The sequence below is a fragment of the Squalius cephalus genome, assembly GCF_949319135.1.
Source record: "Squalius cephalus genome assembly, chromosome: 3".
Taxonomy (NCBI): Eukaryota; Metazoa; Chordata; class Actinopteri; order Cypriniformes; family Leuciscidae; genus Squalius; species Squalius cephalus.
Window position 1 is genome coordinate 53,640,171 of NC_137124.1, and position 27,092 is coordinate 53,667,262.

At 38.9% G+C, this 27,092-nt stretch overlaps 1 protein-coding gene across 7 annotated transcripts in view; it reads left to right on the forward strand.

Moving 5' to 3' along the window:
- The window catches only part of usp10 (ubiquitin specific peptidase 10), a 47,997-nt gene extending 34,527 nt beyond the window's left edge, over positions 1-13,470 (forward strand). For 2 of the 7 annotated variants that reach the window (XM_079865474.1, XM_079865470.1), the window contains 9 exons: positions 776-834; positions 931-1,034; positions 4,905-5,004; positions 5,135-5,312; positions 5,542-5,589; positions 6,772-6,937; positions 8,201-8,345; positions 9,573-9,638; positions 10,828-13,470. In XM_079865474.1, coding sequence (XP_079721600.1) covers positions 776-834; positions 931-1,034; positions 4,905-5,004; positions 5,135-5,312; positions 5,542-5,589; positions 6,772-6,937; positions 8,201-8,345; positions 9,573-9,638; positions 10,828-11,015 — 1,054 coding nt within the window. In that variant the 3' untranslated portion in view covers positions 11,016-13,470. Of the gene's footprint in view, positions 1-775; positions 835-930; positions 1,035-4,904; positions 5,005-5,131; positions 5,313-5,541; positions 5,590-6,771; positions 6,938-8,200; positions 8,346-9,572; positions 9,639-10,827 lie in introns of all 7 variants that reach the window. The other 5 variants (XM_079865469.1, XM_079865473.1, XM_079865472.1 and 2 more) reach the window with 3 other exon arrangements.
- Positions 13,471-27,092: the final 13,622 nt, after the last annotated feature.

The following is a 27,092-nucleotide window of genomic DNA, read 5'->3' on the forward strand; positions in this document are numbered from 1 at the left end:
TACTACTCAAAACATGGACCACATGCGGCCCTTGAGCCATGTTTTTGCGGCATCATGGCAACTGCATAATTTTACAATAACCATAATTTTTTTTTTCCCCCTTTTGAATAAGTTGGCTGGGTGCGTGGTGTGACCTACACTGTCAATAGAAATGTGAACTGGTCAAGATGCCAAACAGAAAACTATAGTCTACCTTGGATGAGCCAAGAGTGAAACAGTTGTGTGATAAATCAGAATAAAGCATTACAGGTTTTTAATTTTTTGTTTTGAAGTCAAGTGTTATATAATGGGAAGCATCTGTTTGTACACTGATGTCAGATTTATTGTCCATAATAAATGAATGATGATATATTTTAGATTGCGTCAAAGTTTCAAATTAAGATGAAAATATAAATCAAATCAGATGCAGTAACTGGGTGGCTGCTTTCATTTGAAATGTGCAGACCTGACCTCAACTAAAAATTCTGGTTGACTTCAATTAATCAAGTTTGTGCAAAACACAACAAATGCATATAGTTTTTGATAAATTCAATCATTTTTAATGTGATATTTCTGGAACAAATTAACTTTTTTATAGTATTGTATGCTTGCTGCCACATTAATAAATTGCTATAAACATTTGGAGTGTGGCCCTTAAAGCCAAAGAGATCCTGCTTTCCAAAGAATTAGCCTAGTTACAGGCAGTGTTAGGCTGTTTCATTCCATTACATGCAGGGAAATTCGTTCATTTATTTTTTTAAATGTATAGTTTTGACCATACTCTTTTGTCTTGTAGTGTTCGGCTTGTGAATGAGTTCAGCAATATGCCTGTCCCTTCCAAGGCTAAACAGCAAGGTAATGTCTGTCCTGAGATAATGAAGGACAACATCTTTACATTCCTTTTTTCACCTGTGTATTTATATATTATATTATCCTCTGCTTCTCTTGTAGCTGCTGGAGAGAAGATAATGAAAGACCTTAGAGTGGGTGTTCCTTTTGAACCCACCTACATCTATAAACTCCTCACCCTCATCAAATCAAGCCTTTCTGAGAAGGTGAGCAGCATCGAGACTGGAAGATTTACAATAAAGCCCATTGTTTAATTGGACTTGGTAAGGCCCCAGCACTGTTTTTGGAGGGCCCCCAGTGGTACACAGGGAAAACAACTACAATTACAAATCTAGTTTAGGTAATGATTGGTTGTAATTGCCACCAATTCATTAGTCACTTAGTTTCACAACAGTGTTAATTTCGTTAACGAAAACTATGACGAAAAATGTTCGTTGACGACCTTTTGTCCCCTGACTAAGACAAGACGATGAGAGACGACACCCACGTCATTAAACGATAACTGTGACTATATCAACATGCAATATCGTTGACGAAAAAAGACGAGACTGAAATGTGTTTAAACATTTTTGAAACTTAACCAAAACCACTTGTTTGTCAAATAAAGGAGACAACAACACATTGACTGTTTTTACGAGTGTTCATGCTTACGGTTGCCAGATTTTAATAATTAAATCCCCAGACAGAGCTTTTCTGTTAAAAGAACACGTTTTCTACCCGGTCTTCTCAATAGTATCTGGCAACCAGGCCCGGGGTGGGTAATCGGGAGAATCGGGAGAATTCCCGGTGGGCCGATTCACTTTTGGGCCGGTCGAGGATTTTTTTTTTTTTTTTTTTTCACATTTGTCACATTAGTTACATTAGGCTACACACGTTCCGCATTCTGACACCGCAGCGCGCAGCCTCTGCATGGGTTGTACCATGTGAGGGAGTTCTCCCCTCCCATCCTATAGAGTTGGTTGGGTCCATAGCCCGTATTTTCCAAAACGTTTTCTCAGGTAGGCTACCGCGGCACCACCGGCGCCTACCGATAGCTGGGCCCGCCCTACCTTAAGGGTACGCGTCAGGGAGGATGGATGGGAGGAAGAGGCCAGGAGGTATGGAAGCTTGTTTCCGCCACAGAATAAAACATTTTAAAAGATAATTGCGACTTTTTAATCTCACAATTCTGACTTTATTTCTCAGATTTGCGAGATATAAAATCAGAATTGCGTGAAATAAAGTCGCAATTGCGTGTTATAAAGTCAGAATTGCAAGATATAAAGTCAGAACTGCATGAAATAGTCACTATATCTTGCAATTCTGACTTTATAAGAAGCAATTGTGACTTTATTTCATGCAGTTCTGACTTTATATCTTGCAATTCTGACTTTATAACACGCAATTGCGACTTTATTTCATGCAATTCTGACTCTATATTTTGCAATTCTGACTTTATAAGAAGCAATTGAGTCAGAATTGTGTGAAATAAAGTCGCAATTGCGTGTTATATAAAGTCAGAATTGCGAGATATAAAGTCAGAATTGTGTGAAATAAAGTCGCAATTGCTTCTTATAAAGTCAGAATTGTGAGATATAAAGTCAGAACTGCGTGAAATAAAGTCACAATTGCTTCTTATAAAGTCAGAATTGTGAGATATAGAGTCAGAATTGTGTGATATAAAGTCAGAATTGTGTGATATAAAGTCGCAATTGCGTGTTATAAAGTCAGAATTGCAAGATATAAAGTCAGAACTGCATGAAATAAAGTCACAATTGCTTCTTATAAAGTCAGAATTGCAAGATATAGAGTCAGAATTGTGTGAAATAAAGTCGCAATTGCGTGTTATATAAAGTCAGAATTGCGAGATATAAAGTCAGAATTGTGTGAAATAAAGTCGCAATTGCTGCTTATAAAGTCAGAATTGCAAGATATAAAGTCAGAACTGCGTGAAATAAAGTCACAATTGCTTCTTATAAAGTCAGAATTGTGAGATATAGAGTCAGAATTGTGTGATATAAAGTCAGAATTGTGTGATATAAAGTCGCAAAATTTGCGTGTTATAAAGTCAGAATTGTGTGAAATAAAGTCGCAATTGCTTCTTATAAAGTCTAAGTGAATTATTATTTAACCTTGTTGAACCATGGTATTAATACAAACTACATAATAGTAAGAGCTGAACTGTTGCTTCATTTATCCAATTTGGAAAAAGTACTATTTGGAATTTGGAATTCCACCATGGAAAAAGTGGGCCGGTCTTGGGCCTGAAACTCCCGGGCTGAAAAGTGGCCCCACTCCGGCCCTGCTGGCAACCATGCGCACGCGCTCTCTACACTGCTGAAGAAGCGCAGATGATCTGAAAACAAAACAGACGAGTAAGCTGGAGTTTAGCGATCTTCATTTGAGATTTTCTACTTAAATTAAAGTGTCTTTCAGTCGGTCTGTGTTCTGCCACGAGCCGTTTGCGCTATCTGTGCTACTAAATCTGCGAATAAAATATAGGCTGATATCCAGTGTTTTTAATTTCGATCATATTATACGAGCAAGAATGCAATGTTTCCTGAATATCCACACGATTTCAAATCAAATGTGACATTGATTTTATACAACAGTTCAACAAACAGAAGGGTAACATTAAATGATTTACTACATTTAAAACAGTATTGTCATAGGCTTATTGCTCTATTTTGCAACGAATGCCACAGCAGAACTGCAGCACACAGCAGTGATTCGTGAACGAATCTGTGGCTTAGAATGAATCGTGAGATTCAATGACCCGTTCATAAAAATAGCAGCTTGCTTCCTTACTGAATGAATGAATGACTCCATGACTCACTTATAAAGACAGTGACTTACTACTGGCTTTAATTTAATATTTTAAAAGTACCGGTATCACTAAGTTTTTACCATCATTGCATATTTATTGAACATTGTTTAATTTAAAAATATATATAAAAAAAATATTGTCCCTTAATGGAAAAAGTGTGACTGCAGTCTAAGTGGAAGAGAGGGGACCAGGGGGTAGGGCACTCTAAAAACCACTGAACTAAGGAAAAGGGGTATGTAGAATTGCACAAGTGCTACTGCTAAAGAGTGCAATGTCAATACAGCCTGTTACCTTAATTTACATTTATCATAAGCTTAATTGAATTGGCCTAGAGATAAAAAATGTAGGACATTTTTTGTCTAAAGACTACATATAAATAGCTACCAAAATGAATGTCGGTAACTGCAGTTTGACTAAAAGTTGACAAAAAAACGCAATGATTTTTCGTCAACTAAAACTAGACTAAAACTATTAAAGACAAAATGACTAAAATGTGACTAAGACCAATAAGTATTTTCGTCTCAAGATGAAAACTAAGACTAAATCAAAAATGGCTGCCAAAATTAACACTGTTTCACAATTGCTGGCACCTGAACAATGAGGTCAAAATGATAGACACCAGTACTTGGCACACCTGAGGACAGGACCTTCCTGTTCCATCCCTGTTTGTATATGTCTGCACATTCAGGAATGAGTGAGTCAGGAAACTCTAATGAACAGATTAAAGCAGAAAGATAAAGCCCTCCGTTATGGCATTCCTCAGCCATTAATGAGCTGAATCAGTGGATGGAGTCTTTCGGATGTGGAAGAACGACAGCGTGTCTGAACAAAGCTGGCTTAGCTGGCGGTATACAGAGGATGGGCATATCCCTTGTTGCCTAACTCTTAAAAATTAGGGTTCCAAAAGGATGTTTTTGCCGCAATGCATTTTAATTTGATTTCCACTATAAAGAATGTACAATGGAAAGGTTCCATGGATGCCTTTTATATTTAAAAGTGTATGATTTCAACAGTTGATAAAATATAAGAGAATTTATTCTTATTCCAGTTTTATTAAGAAATAAGCATTGCTGTAATTATAATTTTGTTATCTTATTAGGCATATGGTGCCTTGAATGCCAGTATATCTGGAAGTATTACCTTAATTTAAAAGCTTAGTAATTGTCTGACTGGTGACTGCTTTTGGTTTGAAATCCAGTAAGTGTAGCGTGATGTGTGGTGGATGAGTAAAGTCTGTCATGTATTAATGATCTCTCTGTCTTTCTCTCAGGGTCGCCAAGAGGATGCAGAGGAGTACCTTGGTTTCATTTTAAACGGACTGCATGAGGAAATGCTGGCACTGAAGAAGCTTATTTCTCCACAAGAAGAAAGTATGTTCCATTCTAATTTCTGCAGTGTTTGCAAGAGAATTGTCTCTCAGCTGGTGTCCTGCCCACTCTAGATTTGTCAGGTTTCTGATTGCTTCATATTAACTTGATGTCTGTTTCTGTCTTTGAGTAGAAGCCCCCACGCCAAATGGGCCTGAGTCTCAGCCTGGTGTGGAGGAAGACCCTGCTGAGAAGGAAGAAGGTAGTGATGATGAGTGGGAACAGGTCGGTCCCAGAAACAAAACCTCCATCACCCGGCAGGCAGATTTCATCCGCACACCTATCACCGACATATTTGGTGGCCACATCAGGTAGGCATTGAATGCATGTTTCCATGTCAGCTACTTCTAGATACTGTAGAGCAGTGATTCTCAGGCTGGTCCTCTGTGTTATCCCCAGTGTTAAAGCTCCAATGTGGTATTCATAACTTCAAACGTGGAACCTGACCTGAAAAGTCTTGAGAACCACTGCTGTAGAGTCATTGTCCTCATAAAGGCCCTGATATACTCATGACAAAGTTCTTTTTTGTTCTTCGCTTAGGGGTAAAAAGAAGTTCATCGAACATCCCGGCGCTGCCCATGATGCTGGGTGCGTCATTTATATGAATATGTGCTACGTGCTTTCATCTCAAAATAAACCCACAATGAAAGTGACAGCGGTGGGAAAACAGTAGTTAAAAAAAGCATCTGATCATAGCAACGTGGATATGTTTGCATAATCTCGCAATTTGGCCAAGTCCATTCTATTCACGTTTATGTAGCACTTTAATACAAAAGATTGCTTAAATGAAAGCAGCTTTACTGTATTAAACATGAAAAATCAGGGTTATATTTTCTGTTATAACGCAGATCTTCAGTGTGTTCATGTTTTTACTCGAGTCTGATCTCGACAAACTGAACAGAGGAAATTAGACCGGTGAAGATTTCCCAGAGTCCCAGAGTCCCAAGTTGGTTTCCAGCCAGAGCAAACTTTTCAGGAAAGTGTTCTTTGAGCTGTTTCGAACTCTCAAAATGAACTCCTCACAAACTTTGATTTGGCCTGATTTTGTTCGATATGACGTCACGCCGGTTCAATCTATGATTCCGCTTGAAGTATATCAGGGCCTTAATAGTTTCTGTGTGAGACACTGACCTCTGTGACGCATCAAACCACAGAGGTGAACCACAGAGGTGCAGCTCTTCTGCAAGAAAAATAAACTTGTGGAAAAGTAAAGCCATGGCACCAGGTTTGGCCTTTTCATTGGCTCACATTGTTTGTGGTATGACACAAGTGCTTGGTAAGTTTGGTGTTATCTTCAGCCCATCCTGCTGTCCTGGTGCTCCTCCAAGCTGTGTGGCTACAGCCATTACAAACAATTCACTGCAAAATAACAAGCCTTGTGGCTCACCACCACAGCCCAGCTAATTTTGGTGGCTGCAGAAACGCAGACGCCTTAACGTGTGGGGGCGTCAAGGATTAGATGAAGCTTTTTTCTTAGCATTTGCGTCTATGGTTTGGCTATGGAGTCTTTGGTAGCCTGATGGAGAATTTAATTGCATAGCTTAGCCCTTCTTTTGCTTTCCTGTGAGAAATACATTTTGGGGCTTTTAGATTCATAGTAGCATATTCTCTTCTACAGTTGCCCTAGGCAATGTGATTAAACAATTTCTTAAATTGATTTTGACCTTTTTTATTTTGTTCTTGTAACAGTTTAAATGGTTTACTCTTTACCTCTAAAATTGGTCACACTCCTCTCTTTTCTAAAACCCATTTTATTTTTTTGTTTTTTAGATCTGTGGTATACCAGCAGAGCTCAAAAGAGTCGGCCACCTTGCAGCCTTTCTTCACGCTGCAGTTGGACATCCAATCAGAGAAGATCCGCACAGTCCAGGAGGCCCTGGAGGTACTGGTGGCGCGGGAGTCCGTTCAGGGCTACACCACTAAGAGCAAGCAAGAGGTGCGAATCATTAACTGTAAACATCTTCCCACAGACATGTCAATGTTAGTTACTCAGTGACCTGCTGATCTGGCACCGTATACTGTTGCTATGTCTCCCCCTCATAACTGAGATGGATTTTAATATCTGGTGTAAGCAAATCTGTAGCTGTCGTCCTTTCATCTTTCTGTTTGTCTGTCTCTTGATTTTTATTGTGCAGTTTCTCATTTGACACAGTAATAAACATTCATTTAAAATCATGAGATGTAACAACCCAAATGTACATTATTGATGTAATAGCCTCCAAGCTATCACGTTACTTAACCACTTGCTTAACCAACACAAAATAGATGTTATTTTAAAGCTTAGAAGCTTGACTTTACAGTGAATGACCAAACTAGAAGTGCTCTATTTTCATAGAGTAAAAATAACTGCTTTACTTGAAATTGTGATCTGTAAAAGCATCGTACATAACGGATAGACTTGTCGTATCGTTGAAAAGGTCTCAACTAGGAGAATACAAGCATATTTGTTTGTTAGAGACCAAAGTATACCAAGTTTTTGTAATGAAAATGCACACAATGCTTTTGCGCCACGTTTTTGTTTGTAACTTCGCAAACCGGATCACATTGTCTTGTTGTTTTTGCGTACGTTCAGAACCACTTGCTCTAAATAAAGATATGTGTAGATCACGGAGTGACATGACATGCTGCTTGGCTAAAGCTTATAGGACTTCCGGGATCTGATCGTGTCTCGATCATGACAGTGTTTTCCAACATCGTTTGAAAGTTCAACCAATGGAAACTGGATCATTGGTGTAGTGGGTAGAGACCAATCGACATTGTTTTACAGCTGGAGCATGCTTGGATTTTATTTGATCACTCAGATTGACAGGTCTTGATTTAAGCATGCGCAATAGAACAGGAGCGCACAGCTGAAACTGCGCTGGAAGATCAGGACACATCAACCAGGATCTTATTACTTGTGTAAATGCCACAATAAAAGTACAAAGAATAAACAAGTAATTAGTTATGTTCAGTCTGTACTTTTTTAATAATATTTTACTGTAAAATTAAAAAAAAAATCCTATTAGATATGTTAGTTCACAATATATAGTATGGAAATTTGCCATTAACCGTTTTTTACCGTAGCATTTTTACAGTATTTCTTGTTAAAATTACAAAAAAATGTACAGTGTACAAATTGCTTATGGTCCACTCTTCATATTTTGAAGGGATAGGAGAAAGTATTTAAACATTTGTCTTTGTCTTTTTCTGCTTTTAGATTGAGATCAGCCGGAGAGTGACTCTTGAAGAGCTTCCTCCAGTGCTGGTGCTTCACCTCAAAAGATTTGTCTTTGAGAAGACCGGTGGATGTCAAAAACTGGTCAAGAATATTGATTACCCTGTTGATCTGGAGATCAGTAAAGGTGTCCATTTCACTTTTCTTTTTATCCACTGAAACGCTGATATCACATTGTTTTTAGGAGGTTTTACCAACTAGTCAGTTAGTTGTGGATTGCATGATTTCATTTGCACTTGTTCTGTACCTGGTGACATCAGGAGGAAAATTCCTGTTTTCTGCCAACTGCATCCCACTATAACTGCCATTTTATCTGTTTAGTAACCTGTATTCAACTATATATATATATATATATATTAGGGCTGTCAAAAGATTAATCGCGATTATTCGCATCCAAAATAAAAGTTTGTTTACACATAATATATGTGTGTGTACTGTGTATAATTATTTTGTATATATAAATACACACACATGCATGTATATATTTAAGAAATATTTGCATGCATATACTGTATATATATTTATATAGTTTATATTATATATAAATATATATACATTTTTTTATATATAAATAACACATTTTTCTTAAATATATACATGCATGTGTGTGTATTTATATATACAAATTTAATTATACACAGTACACACACATATATTATTAAAAAAAAACTTTTATTTTGGATGCGATTAATCGCGATTAATCTTTTGACAGCCCTAATATATATATATATATATATATATATATATATATATATATATATATATTTATTTATTATTAGGAATTATGCAAAAGTAAAATTGTTTACTAAGCTATAGGCTATCTGTGCCATGCCCATCTGAAATGTTTTTTGTTCATTCAGAGCACCTTGTATTTCTTTGGAGTCTCTATCCTCCACACGCTTTCATAATTTTGTGCACATGCACTATGCAGGTCTAGTCTATTCTCTTCCTTATTTTCACATCACAAACCTCTATTTTAATGGATTGTTCCAAGTTGGTAAATCATTTCTGTGAAAATAGTGTTAGAGTGAATTTTTTTTAGTAATACTCTGCAAAGAGACCAGGTTCCCACACTAAATATGAACCTGAGCAAAATAAACAAGAGCGAGCATAAAGACTTCTCTATTGTAAATGGTTTCCTGCTTATGAAAGTAGGCTACATGTCAGTCACTAAATGCCAGTCTGCATGTTAGTCCATCTGGACGCTATTCAGATCAGTATTCCATATTAACTTTCTTAATGAGTTTCTTTTTGTTTTTATGCTGGTTCTCAGAACTAGCAAATGGATCGTCTTAATATTTGAAGTTGGCCTTCTGTAAATATGCTGCATATTAAAATGGTTCATGATTTTCAGATCTCTTGTCACCGGGGGTGCGGGGCAAAACTTTTAAAGGCCAAAGAACCTACAGGCTCTTTGCAGGTATGTTTTGTTTTATTCCTTTGTCTATATAAAAACTGGTATCTTTCATATTTCAATGCATTGTCATAATAAAAAAAAACTAGTAGATTTACTGTTTGCTGCACTTATGACTAGTTATCTACCTATAGGCACTAATGAATTGGGAATCCCACATTCACAGAAATTAGCTTCCACATTGCAAAATAAGGTGGATACAGCATTGTGTAACATTTCCTTGCCAGTGATTTGTCATTTGGACCATTTCCACAGTTTGATACTAATCCTGTTTATATGAGCTTACATGACAGGCTTCCCTTATTTTGGCTTCCAACAAGCTGTCAAGACGTACACCTCTGTCCTTCTAGCACCTTCCTATTGCTGACTAGTTAGGCCTTGTCTTTTTTGACTGCCACCACACGTGACTCACTGACCCGTTTAAACACACATGGCCTTCCTTTGTGGGAGATGTTCACCTTTTTCCCCCGCCTTCAAGAGTGAATTGCTGTCAGGCATTTATTTTCCTTTCTAAAGCCTCTCCAGTAACCCCTAGCATCAGTTGCCATACCAATACATTTCCCTTAAGCCTCTATTCTGACTGTTTTCCCCATGTTTGAACATCTGGAACGGGTGGAAAATGGAGACGTTGTCTCCAAACTGTTCTTTTAATTGCCACTGATATAGCACACAATATACATCACCTTTCCTTACAGTTTACCAAACTTTACTGGCAGCCAAGCCTTTACTGCAATAAAAAAGTGCATGTGTCCTATCAAGACTGTACTCTACCGCTTTTACTGTACGATGAATGTTAAAGGGCCATTGATACCATGTAGTTCTTGCTGTAGTTTATACTTTCTATGTAGTATCTAAATCTGGCTTAAGGTTGTTAACAGTATTTTGGCCTGTGAAAGAGTGGCCACAAATGCAAGCAGTTCAATCTGATTTTATTATAAAAAAGCCAATATATGCACACCAATTGAAATGCTGGAGGTTATGATATTGTTTGACTACTGTAAATGGCTAAACTCCATAAATTTCTGCCTCATGTTTTGGACGCATCCACCACTGAATTTTCACTTAGCTCCACAAAAATGTCTACCACAGTATAAAAGGGGCAGCAAAGTCTTAAGTTTGACACATTTTGTCCAGCCCTGGAAATTTGAATGGAAATGAATGTTGTACATGCTAAATCCTTTGTATCTTCCCGCAGTCGTCTATCACCATGGGAACAGTGCCACGGGTGGCCACTACACTACAGATGTCTTCCACATCGGTCTGAACGGCTGGCTGCGCATTGATGACCAGGCGGTGAAGATCATCAATCAGCATCAGGTGGTGAAGCAGACTGCAGAGCGCACTGCCTACCTGCTGTACTACCGGCGTCTGGACCTGCTGTAGAAACCGTACTCGTACAACACAAACATGCGCACACACACACACGTACATTCAAACATACGTTTACATGCAGACATCCACACAATCTCTCACACACACACACACACACACAAAACCATGTGTCTCGACAGGAACACTGCCCAACTTCACGATTGTCCTCCCTTCCTTAACCCCGCTATTCCAGAGAGCCAGCTTTTCCAACTTTTTCTTTCTTTCTTTTTTGGAAGAGGAAAAGACATGAGACGTATCTAAAGACTTTCCTGTAATAGTGTTTTCCCCCTTTGCACACGGCCTTGCTTGGGTCTGGAGAAGTTGAGGGGAGAAATGTTAGCACTGCAGAGCGCTCCAGTTCGGAGAAACAGACCTGAATCACTGCTTATGTTCACAGCCTCATCTTGTCTGGCCAGAGTGGATCCCCGCGGAAAGAACTCAAACCAGTCGAGGCTGATGGACTGCTGGAGAAAATCGTTCCTTTTTTTTTTTTTTTCTTCTTTTGTTTAATCTACTTTTTTAAAATGGCATAGAAAAAAATATGAAGTGTTTTGCCTTTTAGCAAGGAGAGTTGTCAGCCTAATTTGCAGCAGTTAAGTGGAGCCTGTTCAATTCTTGACTAGAGCATCAAAGTGACCCTACACCAGCAAGCTACCAAAATTTGTGTAGATCTCAATGTAGGAGTTTGTCGACAAGCAAGACACTCAACTCCACCACCACCACCACCACCACAACAACCTCTTCTCTCCCCCATTTCTCTCTCAATCCTGATGCTTCAGATTACTCGAGTCATGGGGAGAAAAAAAAAAAAAAAAGATAGCGGGAAGGTGCTGCAGTGTGCTGAAATGGTAAAAAGCAAAACAAGAAAAGAAAAAAAAACTAAAATTGGCTTTGTTTGACCTTCAGTGTGATTTTTGGGTGTAGGATTAGAATGACTATCTTACAGTTTTAATGCGCTTTAGGATATAAATGATTACAAAAGCTTTGTGCACGTTAAAATATAAAACTGGTCGATTAAAATGCGGATGTGCATCGTTTGCACATTTCTTGCAGATATTTAAGTTTTAAAAGTATTAAAAACGCAAAAATTTGAATCTGGGCGGCGGTTACCTTGATCAGCTCCCTGGGGGAATTGCTCTTGTTCTTTAGGCTTTGTGTAGTTTCACACATTCATGCTGGCGAGATACAAATGATGTCCGAGACTCCATCATGAACATTGACTCGCATTTATTTTTGTCCCCTCTCGGCATCCTTCATTAGTTCTGTTTGATCTTTTCCTGTATCATATGAATAGTGTATCCACTGTCCACTGACTGCCTTTTGATGTCAGTAGAGCAGCAAGTACTGAGCCACTCCTGCCAAGTTTGAGAGGGAGCTGTGTTGAGATACATCTGGTTTGCATCTCATTCTGTGTGTTAGCCCGCTCGGAGCAGTCAGCCTGGGATATGCATGTTGAGGCTCCGTGTGCAGTTCTGAGGATATCATCTCAGAATGGGTAGCAAGAAGTGTCTCTTACTGCAGTTAATTCGCTGTGTTGCTACGAGGTGAGATCAGCTCTGCCTGATGAAGCCTGAAGTGCAACAGTAGATGTGCACAAACAACAAATCATGTTTGCGTCTGTTTCAGAGACCTTGCATCATCAATATTATACCTGATTGTATTTAGTTGAATTTTGAGTTGTTTTTTTTTTGCTTCATTCCCCATTTGCATACAATTTCTGTTCCATTTAAATTGATATTTTGAAAGGAAATTACCCAAGGTTAAAGCACAACAATGAATAAAGTTATACAAGTACTATGCTCGACCTTATTTCATTTGGACTTTTTTGCTTTTTTTTTTTGTCAACTTAAATTCTGTTCTCCACAAAATAAAAGTACCACTGACATGAACATTTTTATGTATTTAATAACTAGTAAAATTGCTCTATTTGCTTAGTCCCAGACAGGATATGCAGACCTTTTGCATATTCTGCACTGATTTTTGCAGGGAAAGCGGATGTAAATTGAGCAGAGAGTACTACAAACTTTTGTTGGTCGCTGAAAGAATCACCAAATGAGTTAAGTTGTAAAATAAAAGTGGTTTGAATGAGTGTTTGAAATCTAAAGAAATCTCTGCACACATTCTTTGTTGGCCTGTTCATTACCCTGTTACTGCATATACCTCTAATAACAAAAAAAAACAAAAAAAAAACCTTTCCGGGAATGTTTCAGGCTTACCACTTGTTATATCCAAACTTTTTACACAAGCGATCAGGTGCATTACAGCCCCCACAAATGCACTTTGTTGTTGGCGATTGTTGAAAGTGAACACGTCGCTTCCAGGAACAGATCCTTTGAGTTGAGCTCTTCACACACTCCTGCCTCTGACCACAGGTTAGGCTGGTGTGAACTCATCTTTCCACTCTAGAAATGCAGTGTGTGAATTTCACATCCATCTGAATGAGCTTATTTTATCCCTGCAGTCAGAATCTTCCTTCAAATGCATGTAATCCCAGTCTCTGGTCATTTCATTTACAGTCTTTTGGATTTAATTGTGTACATAAGAGGTTGGCGTTTTTCAACTGCGTGATTACAGTTGCCAAGTCCTGTTTTACCATGTGCCCCTATGAACTTCTTGAATTTGGTTTATTTGAATCTGCAGAAGGACACAAGGAATGCATTCCCCACGAAAAACCAAAGGATACAGAACTTGTATAAACAGATACTGTTGCCTCATGATTGCTAGAAGATAAAAATGTACGATTTAAGTTTTTTCCCCCCAACTTCCCAAACTTGGATGTCGTCTTGTGCACCATTCAAGAACTTGACTTGATTTCAGCTGACTCATCGTCAGGAGGAGCTTTTGGAAACCACTTTTCCTGACACAGTGTCTACACCAGATGCGAGCGACACAGCAAAAGCAAATAGAAACCATTGTAAACAGAGATGCTGTGTACTGGATGCGGCGCGAAGTGACACGACAAATTCCTGACGGTTAACTGATGCCCCGTTCCATTTCTGGTGTGTTTGCGCTACTGTTTGACACGAAGAACAAATCAATTTGCATCGTTCGCTTTGTTGCATCCTGACCGCCTCAAGCTGTTGGAGTGCGACACGTGTCCGGTGTAGACACGGTGTGAGTGTTGGTTAAAATGTGTTGAAGTCTATTTAGTCATATTTGATGCACTCACTCACTCATCGTGTCTTGTTTGTTTCTCTTGTCTGTTTCAAGGTGGAAATCTGGTTTCATGTAAAACTTCATGCCTTGAGACAGTTTCTTTCTCTTCTTTCAGTATGTCGGTCAGGGAAAGTCCTAGTGTATAGTTAAAATGATGTTTGTCTTTTCAGTTTGTGCTTCCTAACCCTTGTGTCTTCTGAGATCTTGATGCATTGGCAAATTGAGCTAAATACAAACTATATGCTGTCTCATCCTTGACCTTCAGCCTTCTGATTTTTTTTTTTTTTTTTTTTTTAACCATTCAAATAAAATAAAAAAATAGTGGCAAAGCTTTATTTCTATAGCAGATATATCTGAAGCCTTTTGAATGGGGCAGTTCAAACAACAGTCTTTTCCACGACATGTCACCCCTCTCCTGAGGAATGTACAGAGTAACCACAAGCAAACAATAAAAATAAAGAGAAACTGATCCTTGCTATTCTCCTTAGCATGCATTAACCTACTAACCAAAGTAGGTTGAATTTCAGAATTTCTTTTCTTTGTGTATTGCTCAACATTTCTGCCATAGTTATGTTCTCAGTCTGACCGTTCTGCATGCTCTTGTGGCTCAGTTGGCTGCCTGCGGGTCCAGTGTGCGGTTTCTGGGATACGTGGCCTCACTGTTTGACTTAAAGGCTGTCTCATCATTTAGGAGGCCAAAAGAGCTTCCCTTCCATGGTTCTCCACACAGGTTTGGTTGTTGCTCACAAACATGCAATCAAATGTTATTTTCTTTTGGTAATGTTATAATACAGTTTAAGATTCTGTACGGGGGCTGTGAGGTGTGTGTGTGTATGTATATATACACACACATACATAATATAAGGAAGGTAGGTAGGAGTGAAAATTCTTTCATAGATGACTCGTACACAATTGTGCAAAACATCTTAAAAATAACTGATTTATATCTATTAAAATTAATTATACATTTCCTAAAAATAACTGATTTGTATCTAGTTCAGTATTAGATATTAATTACACATTTTATATTTTATTTATTTTAAATATTTTATAAAATATGCAAACACTCCTGTTCAAAACTTACGGGTTGGTAAGTTGTTTTTGAAAAACTTGGTTTATCTCTTTTGCTCACCAAGGCTCCATTTATTTGATCAAATATACAGTAAAAACGGTAATATTGCGAAATATTACAATTTGATGTAGTTTTTCATTTGAATATATTTTAAAATGTAATTTATTTCTGTGATGCTATAGCTGATTTTTCAGCATCATGTTAAAAACATGTCTTTTTTTTATATACCTGGTATTAAGATGTGATTTGATTGATTGGATCACAAGTGGACGACGCTAAATACAGGTGTAAACGGGGTCTAAAAACTTCCAGAGGTAGTAAAAAAAACGCACTGCCCGGATTGCTTTTGTAGTGTAGATGCTTGTGTGATCGAAAGTGTTCAAACAGCCACAAAAGACGGCCTGCTCTCTGCCTACTGAACTTAGTGCGTAAACATTATGGGAAGCGCGCTAGCCAGACGTGATTTAAAGGGTTAGTTCACCCAAAAATGAAAATTCTGTCAGTAATTACTCACCCTCATGTTGTTCCAACTGCGTAAGAACTTCGTTCATCTTCGGAACATAAATTAAGATATTTTTGATGAAATCTGAGAGCTGGATCACTCCTCCATAGGCTGCTAGGTGACCGAAACTTGATGGCCCAGAAAAGTTATTAAAGAGATCGTTAATATAGTCCAAGTGACTACAGTGGCTTAATCTTAAGTATATCAAGCGACGAGAATACTTTTTGTGCACAAAAATAACGACTTTATTCCACTATTCATTTCCTTCTCTCTGGGCCTCTAGTTGGTTCATGTAGTGTTTTTGCGTAGCGCGTCTGTGTTACACGTCACCACGTAGGCTCACAATTGGCCGAAGCTGGTCATGTGTGTGATGCGTGTTGACGTGCAACACAGACGCGCAGCGCAAAAACACTACGAGGCCCAGAGAGAAGGAAATGAATAGTGGAATAAAGTCGTTATTTTTGTTTGTTTTTGCACACAAAAAGTATTCTCGTCGCTTGATATACTTAAAGGGTAACTAAACCCTAAACCAACTTTTTTTAGTGAATGATCTGTAAGAATGGGGCTTTATTAGTGCTGTTCATTGAATCAAGTAATTTTTTTGACATTTGTGTTTAAAGTATTTTAATTTTACTAAATATGGTGTAAAAACGTCTGAGTGCTGCCCTCTTCAGGTTGAACAGTGGCTACTGCAGTTTAATTTTCCTATTGGAAGTTGTGGTACACTCTGATGTCAGAGGGTACCAGATAACCACGCCCTTGCCTGCAGAGAGATACGTCTCAGATGCACGCCCCCTCTCCACTGGGCTCTGCCTACTTTTCCAGCATTTTTCAAATATTGCCAGTGGGTGGAGTCAGGCTCTAACCAGGGGTTTAGTTACTCTTTAAGATTAAGCCACTGTAGTCACTTGGACTATATTAACGATCTCTTTAATAACTTTTCTGGGCCAGCAAGTTTCGGTCACCTAGCAGCCTATGGAGGAGTGATCCAGCTCTCAGATTTAATCAAAAAGATCTTAATTTGTGTTCCGAAGATGAACGAAGGTCTTACGGGGTTGGAACAACGTGAGGGTGAGTAATTACTGACAGAATTTTCATTTTTGGGTGAACTAACCCTTTAAACTTTGTCGGCTGGAGACCCAAGTTTTGTTTGAAGACGAAAAATGTACCAAGCACAATGTTCTCTCACCATTCCTGATTTCTAACACGCACTCAGCGTTCGGTGTGTTGTCTTGCGGCTTTCAGGACAGAAACGAAAGCTGATGCTGTCCGTATGTTTTTCAGTCATCTCCGGTCATATGTAAAATGCCCAAGCTTATTTTCATTAGATCGAAAGGTCTGAAAAAACCCATACATAGACCCTCCCCTCGCAGAAATCAGGACAGAATTGGTTGAAAGTGGACAAAAGAGACGTATTAAAACACCAGGTGTAAACGGGTACGTGTCTCCCTCGTCTACTTGTGATCCGATTTACCAAAACGCATCTTAATACCTGGTGTGAACAAGGCCTTGGATGGTTTTTTAAAAAAAGAAAAGAAAATAGATTAGCTGAAAGCTAACACGTGGGCTAAAAGCCACAAAACTCTGATTTCATTGGGGTCTTTAAAGCTGTTGCTGATTTGTAACTTGAATACCCACCATCACAGTTATACATTGGGCTCTGATTGCGGGCTCTTATAATGATGTAGTATTACTTCATGATTGTCTTGGCTGCTTGAACAAACCTTAAAGGAATTCTGTTTAGTAAAGAGGAAAGATCTTTTACATGTTCTTACATCAATAAATTGTCTTGGTGCTGCTGTCCATCCCATAATTAGCATTTGACATGGAGCAGTTCCCTCTTTCCCCATCCAGCGCTGGCACTGAATCCGGCTCACTCAAACAAACTGCAGGCATTGAGTCTGGAGTGCGCAGGAATCTCAAACATGTGCCTCAGCCCAAGGAGAACAGCATATTCAAAACAGACAAATTGTTTCTAATGGCTGTGTTACAGTGTGGATCCTGGCACAGTGCTCCGGTAGTAGGCGTTAGGACGCCGGTTTGAAATGAACATTATGTATTTAATGTACTGTTTCACTGGAAACACCATTCTAAGTGGTTTCTTCTTTCTTTGTGGTCAAGTTATTGCTGAGCTATGAAAAATGCCAAAGAAAGAATAACTTTTTTTTTTTCTAGGTGTTCGTAAGAGGAATCTCTTGAAAGGAATAATTTACTTAAATTAAAATCCTGTCATCATTTACTTGCCTTCATGTGGGATTTTGTTCCATGCGGTGTTTTTATTATTATGTATGAACTATTATATTTATTCATATTTTCAATTACCTTTTAGTTTCATTTCGGTTTTCTTTTTAATTTGAGATACATATACATACAGTGCATCCGGAGAGTATTCACAGCGCTTCACTTTTTCCACATTTTGTTATGTTACAGCCTTATTCCAAAATGCACACACCTGTCTATATAAGGTCCCACAGTTAAAGGGATATTTCACCGATTAGCATTAAGCCTTGTATCAGTAGAAACCCGGTATTATTTTCGAATGACCGTGCTTCCCTCCCTCATGTCCCCCTGAGACGAGAGTATTGTGTCTCAGGGGTCTGCATTGTCTGTATTGTGTGTCTGGAAAAAAACCTCTGATAACGCAAAAATCTTCATTTAGCGTCATCTGAGGCGTTTTTGGCCAGAGCCTAGAGACTACAGCCAGTAGTAGGAGCTCGTTCCGCATTTTTTCAACCCGCCCATAGGGGGATCTCACGATTAAACACAGTCTTTTCAGTTTCGAGTCGACTAGTAGCCTAGTTGTATCATTATTTACGATGCTGCCCTCTGTAACCGGTAGGCGTGGCTTGGGAGTGGCCTCGTAGGGCAGCGAAGCAAGTGCATTCTGGGAGTTGTTGTCTTTCATCCACATGAGCCAAAAATACATTTTCTGGCTTTTCTCAGTCTAGAAGGCACCAACTTCTAAAATAATTTCACATTTCTACTACATAAATGACCCAATTCAAATACACATTCATCTTTCCAGCGGTGGAATATCCCTTTAACAGTGCATGTCAGAACATGAAGTCCAAGGAATTGTCTGTAGACCTCCGAGACAAGATTGTCTTGCAATCGAGGCACAGATCTGGGGAAGGGTACCGAAAAATGTCTACAGCATTGAAGGTCCCAATGAGCACAGTGACCTCCATCATCCATAAATGGAAGAAGTTTGGAACCACCAGGACTCATCCTAGAGCTCAGTGATCGGGGGAGAAGGGCCTTAGTCTGGGAGGTGACCAAGAACCCGATGGTCACTCTGACAGACCTCCAGCGTTTCTCTGTGGAGAGAGAAGAACCTTCCAGAAGAACAACCATCTCTGCAGCGCTCCACCAATCAGGCCTGTATGGTGGTGGCCACTCCTCAGTAAAAGGCACATGACAGCCCATCTGGAGTTTGCCAAAAGGCACCTGAAGGACTCTCAGACCATGAGAAACAAAATGATCTGGTCTGATGAAATAAAGATTGAAATCTCTGGCCTGAATGGCAAGCGTCATGTCTGGAGGAAACCAGGCATCGCTCATCACCTGGCCATGTCACATGAGCCTTCAGAAATCATTGTAAAATGCACATTTTGTGCTCATTTATTGTCAATTATTATTGGTGCTCAATTATTAATAATGGTTCTTTTTTTTATCAGTGTTGAAAAATATTTTATGCTGCTTAATATTTTTGTGGAAACATGATACATGCTTGTCAAGATTCTTTAATGAATAGAAAGTTCAAAAGAACAGCATTTGTTTGAAATATTTTTTTTGTATCAAGATAAATGTCTTTACTATCACTTATGGTTCATTTAATGCATCCTTGCTGAATAAAAGTATTATTTTTATTTATCAAAAGAGCCGATTTAATGCTTTTAAAGGCACAATTCACCCAAAAATAGGCAAATTGTCATTTACTCTGTCTGAATTGTCATTCCAAACCTGTTTGTTGTTCTTCTGCTGAACATAAAAGATTTTTTAAAGAATGTTGATGATAAAACGGTTTTGGTTCCCATTGACTTCCATTTTACTTTTTGTCCATACAATATCAGTCAACGTTAACTGAAACTGTATAGTTACCAACATTTTTGTTTGGACTATCCCTTTAAGAGCCCCCTAAAATAGAAGCAGCCAGAAATAAAGATCCATTTAATTATAATTAAATATTTGCTATTACGTGTTGCTTGCAAAAAATAATTTTAAAGGGTATATGGTCAATTTTGAGTGTAGTCTACATGAAAATGTTGTAGTTACACCCTCTACCCAGCAGGGGCTATCTGAACCCCTTGGTTTCAGCCACCTATTCCTCCTCTATTTTAGCCACTTTGCTATCTAGTGCAGTGGTTCTCAAATGAGAAGGAACTCAGGATGACTTAAAATGATTTAAAATAAGCTAAAAAAGTTTTAAATCCTCTAGTAGTGCGATGCATCTGTAGTAGTTCTTCCTATTTTGATATTTTCACTGCCCTCATAGAGACCTAGGTCGTATTTATCTGTCGCCGTGTGTTCTCACATCATGCAGGTTTTCTCACAACTCACTGAGAGAGTCTCCAAACAGCACCACTAAATCAAGGGAAGCTAATAAACATCGTAGGGCATAGAGGATCTGCAGCTCTCACCAAATAAACAACTGACCATGAGGCCGAGGTAAGCGTGACCTCCACACACTCCCGGTCGCCATCTGGACCAAAGCTTCTCTCCGTCAAGGTCATGACTGCGATCTGTGATCGTTGCCGGAGGAACCACTGGAAATTACACCCAGACCATCACTGATTACATGAAGTCTAATGCAGCCCTGCAGCACAACTGACCGAGGATGTTTGTGTAATGTAGTTTTTTTCTTTAGTGTTTGTGTGCAGAACGGATTATTGATATTCAGAATTGAATCAACATGGGCCAAGGAGGATTATAAATCACCACGACCTGCAATAAAGTTTCGTGTGGAAATCAAGGTTAGCTCCATCTAGTGGTTACATGAGAAAATAAATATTCCAGATTGGAAATATGCTCAGAATTAACTGCTAATACTGAAATATGCTCTGTGAAAATGAAGTGTTCTTCATATTGAATTTGCACTTCAAATCCTAAATGTTTATATATATAACATAATATTCATGAAATGAAAGATCACTCAAGCGTACTTAAAGGATATACTTCAATGACTGTTTAACACACTATTAAAAGTGCACTTTGTAATAATGTCAAATTAACAGTTTTACATTGAAGTTTTAAAGTACACTTACACAGAAGTACTTTTAAAGAAGTACACTTATTTTGATGTGTTGACTAACATATTAAACCACATGTAAAGTAATTGATTATAATTTTAACTGTAGTGTGTTATTTTATATACATTTAATATAAAAAAGTTAATTTATTTTAAATGTACTAAATTACAATTTTATCAATCATTACAAGTGACATACAAGTTTAAATAGAAATGACATTAAAGTATATTTTAGTTTGACATAAATGCTTGCCATTACATTCGGCACACTTTAACCATATTTAAAAGACAATGTAAGTAATTATGAAATTGCATATAAATATGTACTTAAGTCCTGCTTATAGGTTAAAAAAAATCACAAGTTCAGCTAACTGCAGTTAATTTAAATATAAATTATAATACATTTTCATTTAATTGCTATTAACATGTAATTAAGTGTCTGAAAACATCACATTCAGTTCACACTTTAAGTATATTCTTTAAAAGTATATTATAAGTACTCCTCATGTTGTGTTCGGATCATTTTGACCCGGAGAAGATTCTCTTTTACCCAAAAATGCTAGTTAACATTATCACAGTAAATGTACCGATGTACACAGTAAATGTTAGGGTATAACCCTATGTGAACCCTATGTTTTATGTGATTCTTTTTCCGACCTTTAAACAAATGTGGTGTTCCCGATCAGACCGGCCTACAAAAGAATTGCTTATAAATCTATCATTAATCTATATTATCAAAAAAGTTATAATATAGAGTCTCATACAAATTGAGGTGCATAAGCTTAGATAAATATGACCAAACAGATCCAAAAAGAAATACAAAACCTGTCCTAATTGAAAGAAAACAAGTTTGCAAAAAGATTTTCAGCACGGCACAAGGGTTAAAAATATGCTAAACTTCTTTTTCCACAATGCATGTTATAACAACATTAAACATAATCATCTTAAAATGTTTCAAGCAGTAATATGCTACATTGTATGAATGTTCTTGTATGTTCATTTAGGAAATGTACTGTAATGTGCCAGTAATCTGCCAAATGTATTAGGTCATGCACGTATTCAAACAGAAAATATAAATGTACAATGTTCACTAAATACAATATACTGTACAATTCAATGCAGAAATAATAGAGTGCTAGCATGCTATTCTAAAAGCGAAGGGGCCGTTTACATGACACCAGAAACTGAAACCAGAAAACATTTTGGCTGTTCGTTTACACAGCAACAGCATTTTGTTGGCCTGAAAACGCAAACTTTTGCAAACGGGCTTCAAAAGTGCACGTTTTTGAAAACTATACCGAAACGAAACAAAAACGTTATCGTCTCCATGTAAACTACAAAAACATGAATTTGTGGAAACAATGACGTCATGCACATGCGTATTACGTGTTCTTTACAAAGTGACATCGCCAACTACTGGCCTGAAGGAAGAATACAGTGATTTTAATCGTTTTCACGGATCCATGTGAACCGGGATCGTTTTGACAACGCTGTCATCTGTACGTGGAAAACGTAAAGGAAAAACTTTTCCGTTTTTAATACGTCGTTGTCGTGTAAACATCCCATAATTCTCACTAGGGGAGTTGTTGAAATCTTGCCTGAACATATAAACTGCTGAATAAAACGTCAACGTAATAGAAACCAATCATTCGCAGTTATTGTTTTTATGCTCCTGAAAGCCAATAAAACATCTTTATATGCACAATTGTGATGTTGCCATGTGTGGCTGTCCATGAATCACAGCTTGATCTAAAGGAGCCAGTGTAAACACAATGAAAAGGAACCACCAAGGACACTCTTTGCCGTTTGAGCGCCAAAAAAGCACAGTCAATGTGTTTGAACGGTCGACTTTCACTGAAGGTTTCTCTGGTGACGCAAAATGGGATGCGCTGGTCCCCGTATTTCCCCCCTCATTAAAAAACATCATGTTTAATAGGTCAATGGCTGAGCCTCAAACTCGGCTATATAAGCCTGAGATTATGGCTTCCTCTCTCACCGCTGAGTTCTGGGATTGTTGTGTTTGGACTTTAGAGTGTCACAGCTCAGTTTTCTCATAAAAGAAAAAGGGATTTGAATACACAAAGTAGAGAATAAGTCTGGTTTGGAAAAAGCTAGTATGCGGCTGCTAGGTCAGCATTACTGTACCAATCACTAGAGCCAGACCTAACATTTCATATTAACAAGACATTGATGGACCAAATGTAGTTATTGACTGTGCTGTACTGATATATGAGGATCTTTTGCTATACTGCTATGCCAATGTCAATAAAATGCCCAATACATATTGCATATTACTATATTTATATACAGTATAGCAACTACATGAAAATAATATCTTAACCCTGTAAAGTCTGATATATAAAATAATAGTCAGAATTTTTTTTTTAATGAATTTAGGCAAAAATATGGATGTGTTTTTTGTTGAATATCATATTTGATACATTAGCCTTTTATGGCTCTTAAAGTTTGATATAGTGAGAATATGGAGTTCTCACTCATGTAGGAAAAAAAACGTAATTTTGTTTAGAGGCCCAAACTGAACAAAAATACACATTTTGGTGCAGTTACTGATATTTATACGTCCAAGAAGTTCTGATAGCTTGTAATGTAAATCAGTCAATCTATATGTCCCAATAATATATCTTAGTAAGATGATATTTAAAAGCTAAGTTTTATGATCAAAGCTCTGTAGAAAAATATAATGCAATGCAATCCAATGAGAGATGAACAAATAAACGTTTCTCAAAAGCCTGAAGTATCATATTTGATACCTTTTAAAAGTATTTTGATGTGTTTGATGTACAATCAAGTAAACCTAAATTGCTTCAGTGCAGTAAGTGTTCTTCTTGAAATATTACTAATTAAAAAAAACAGTAAAGATTTCACATCAAAAAGACGTGTACCACGACCTGATGGTGGACATTTTAGAATGATATAAAAGACATTTTAGAATGATATAAAAGGCCTTTCACTTGCAAAAAAATATAAATGATCAATTAGACAGCAGAAGGCATGTACCCTGTAGTAGATGGTGCACAAGAGTTTTTTCAGCAAAGTTTTGATCATGTTGATACTTTAAAAGCCTTAAAAATGTGTGTATCAAATATGATACAGAAGGCTTTATAGGGTTAAGATGTCTTCAAACCTCATGATGCTTTGGATTTAGAAGTTGTCAGCCAGTTACTAATCCTATTCTGGTTTATATGATCCAAAGTTGCACACCCTTGTGCCAAATATCTAAACCCTATATTGCCTGATTCGAGGATGTGAAATATTTGGTGGTGGGCAAACATCAAGCAAATCCATCTGACTCAGCTTTTTCCAAACATGCCGGGTTTCTTTGCTTATAGCCACATCTAATTTGTAGTCGACTTCTGTGACAAAAGCATTTCAGAGTATCATTTTAGACTTTCACAATCATATACTTTATTGACATGTTTATTCACAATCATATCCTTTATTGACAAGTTTATGACACGCTAGAGCTTACAAGTAAAGACAAGAATATAGATGTTGCCAATAATGCACTATTGTTGCTTCATGGGATTTTTGCTGAATGAGTTAGGGTTAGGGTTAATGACAGATCGGTAACATGTAATGACAGAGTGAAACAGTAATCTTGTTGCCCCACTTGGACCTATTTCTTAAGGCAAATAAGTTATATAACAAATAAAATATAAAACTATATTGTCTGAAGATGTGAACTAAAGACCCAATAAGAGCAGAAGCACAGGTTTGCTTTCATCATACACACACATAGCTATACAGTAATTTATTAGTCAGTGATGGTTCATGCATTTAATGGTTCAATTATTTATCCAGATGTAATTTTGAGCAAGTACAGAACTTGCTACTGCCAAATACATACACGACACGCTGCTGTGAGCAAGTAAGACATGCTGCTGCTGTACAATATAGTGTACATGAATTACCTGTAGTAAATCTATACAGGTGGAGCAGGGGAGGGTTCATTGCAACTGCTACAGCAAATGCTGACCGAGTATTTGAAGGTTGAGCATTGAGCATTGGCTACTGATACAGCAGGAACCAATCAGCTGTGCCCTACAGAGAATGATGTGAATGAGCAGATTGAATTAAATAAAGACTCTGGCGTGGCATCTATGAAGGCTGAAGCCAACACAGGACAGAGGTCTGGGGCAGAAGTGGGCTCTGAAGGGGACTCTTGAGCTGGAGTGAGCCCTGGAACGAACTCATGGGCTGGAGCGGGCTCTGGTGTGGACTCATGGGCTGGAGCGGGCTCTGGTGTGGACTCAAGGGCTGGAGCAGGTTCTGGAGCAGACTCATGGGCTGGAGCGGGCTCTGGAGTGGATTCATGGCCTGGAGCAGACTCATGGGCTGAAGCTGGTTCTGGAGTAGACTCATGGGCTGAAGCTGGTTCTGGAGCAGACTCATGGGCTGAAGCTGGTTCTGGAGCAGACTCATGGGCTGGAGCAGGTTCTGGAGTAGACTAATGGGCTGGAGCGGGCTCTGGTGTGGATTCATGGGCTGGAGCAGACTCACGGGCTGAAGCTGGTTCTGGAGCAGACTCATGGGCTGGAGTGGGCTCTGAAGGGGACTCATGGGCTGAAGAAGGTTCTGGAGCAGACTCATGGGCTGAAGAAGGTTCTGGAGCAGACTCATGGCCTGGAGTGGGCTCTGGAGTGGACTCATGGGCTGGAGTGGGCTCTGAAGGGGACTCATGGTCTGAAGCAGGTTCTGGAGTAGACTAATGGGCTGGAGTTGGCTCTGGAGTGAACTCATGGGCTGAAGCAGGTTCTGGAGGAGACTCATGGGCTGAAGCAGGTTCTGGAGTGGACTCATGGGCTGGAGTGGGCCCTGAAGGGGACTCATGGGCTGAAGAAGGTTCTGGAGCAGACTCATGGGCTGAAGAAGGTTCTGGAGCAGACTCATGGGCTGAAGTGGGCTCTAGAGTGGACTCATGGGCTGAAGAAGGTTCTGGAGCAGACTCATGGGCTGAAGAAGGTTCTGGAGCAGACTCATGGGCTGGAGTGGGCTCTGAAGGGGACTCATGGGCTTAAGAAGGTTCTGGAGCAGACTCATGGGCTGAAGAAGGTTCTGGAGCAGACTCATGGGCTGGAGTGGGCTCTGAAGGGGACTCATGGGCTGAAGCAGGTTCTGGAGCAGACTCATGGGCTGAAGCAGGTTCTGGAGTTGACTCATGGGCTGGAGTGGGCTTTGGAGCAGATTCATGGGCTGGAGTGGGCTCTGGAGTAGACTCATGGGCTGGAGTGGGCTCTGGAGTGGATTTATGGACTGAAGCAGGTTCTGGAGTAGACTCATGGGCTGAAGCAGGTTCTGGAGTGGACTCATGGGGCTGGAGTGGGCCCTGAAGGGAACTCATGGGCTGAAGCAGGTTCTGGAGCTGACTCATGGGCTGGTGGGGGCTTTGGAGCAGACTCATGGGCTGAAGCAGGTTCTGGAGCTGACTCATGGGCTGGTGGGGGCTTTGGAGCGGACTCCTGGGCTGGACAGCAGTGTGCGGCCCAAACACACAAAATGGCCATCGCCGTAACAGGGAGTACTACTGACGGTAGAAGAACCTCTGGGACCCTCAAATGAGATACCAACAGAGATGCCAGCTGCTCGCACCGACATCAGTGGTGTGTCCTTCAAACTTTAAGCCAGTCTCAAACGACGAGGGACTGCCCTGGTAGTTGCAGATGCAACTTTCTTGACAGCTGGAGACTCTGGCGTGGCATCCATGACGGCTGGAGACTCTGGTAAAACAATCAGGCATGATGACTCCAGGCAGAGAGTAATGGGAAGTGTAGTCCAGGACAGAATGACAGTGGTCTCGGGAGGAGTGCCCTCTGGTGGATATGCAGGGCACTCCAACTGGTGATCATGACAGATGAAAAGAAAGTTTAAAACAATAGGATTTATTTGAAACAGAAGTCTTAACATTACAAAAGCCTTTGTCACTTTTGATCAATTGAATTGTTTGTGCATAGTAAAACTTATCTGCAACATTTATCAAGTTCACGTATAATTGTGCGTGCATTTAATAATCATTATGATACTAAAATCATAATAAAGTAGGCTATACTTTGTACAAAAAAATCAGATGAGCCCAAATCAGATGAGCCTAGA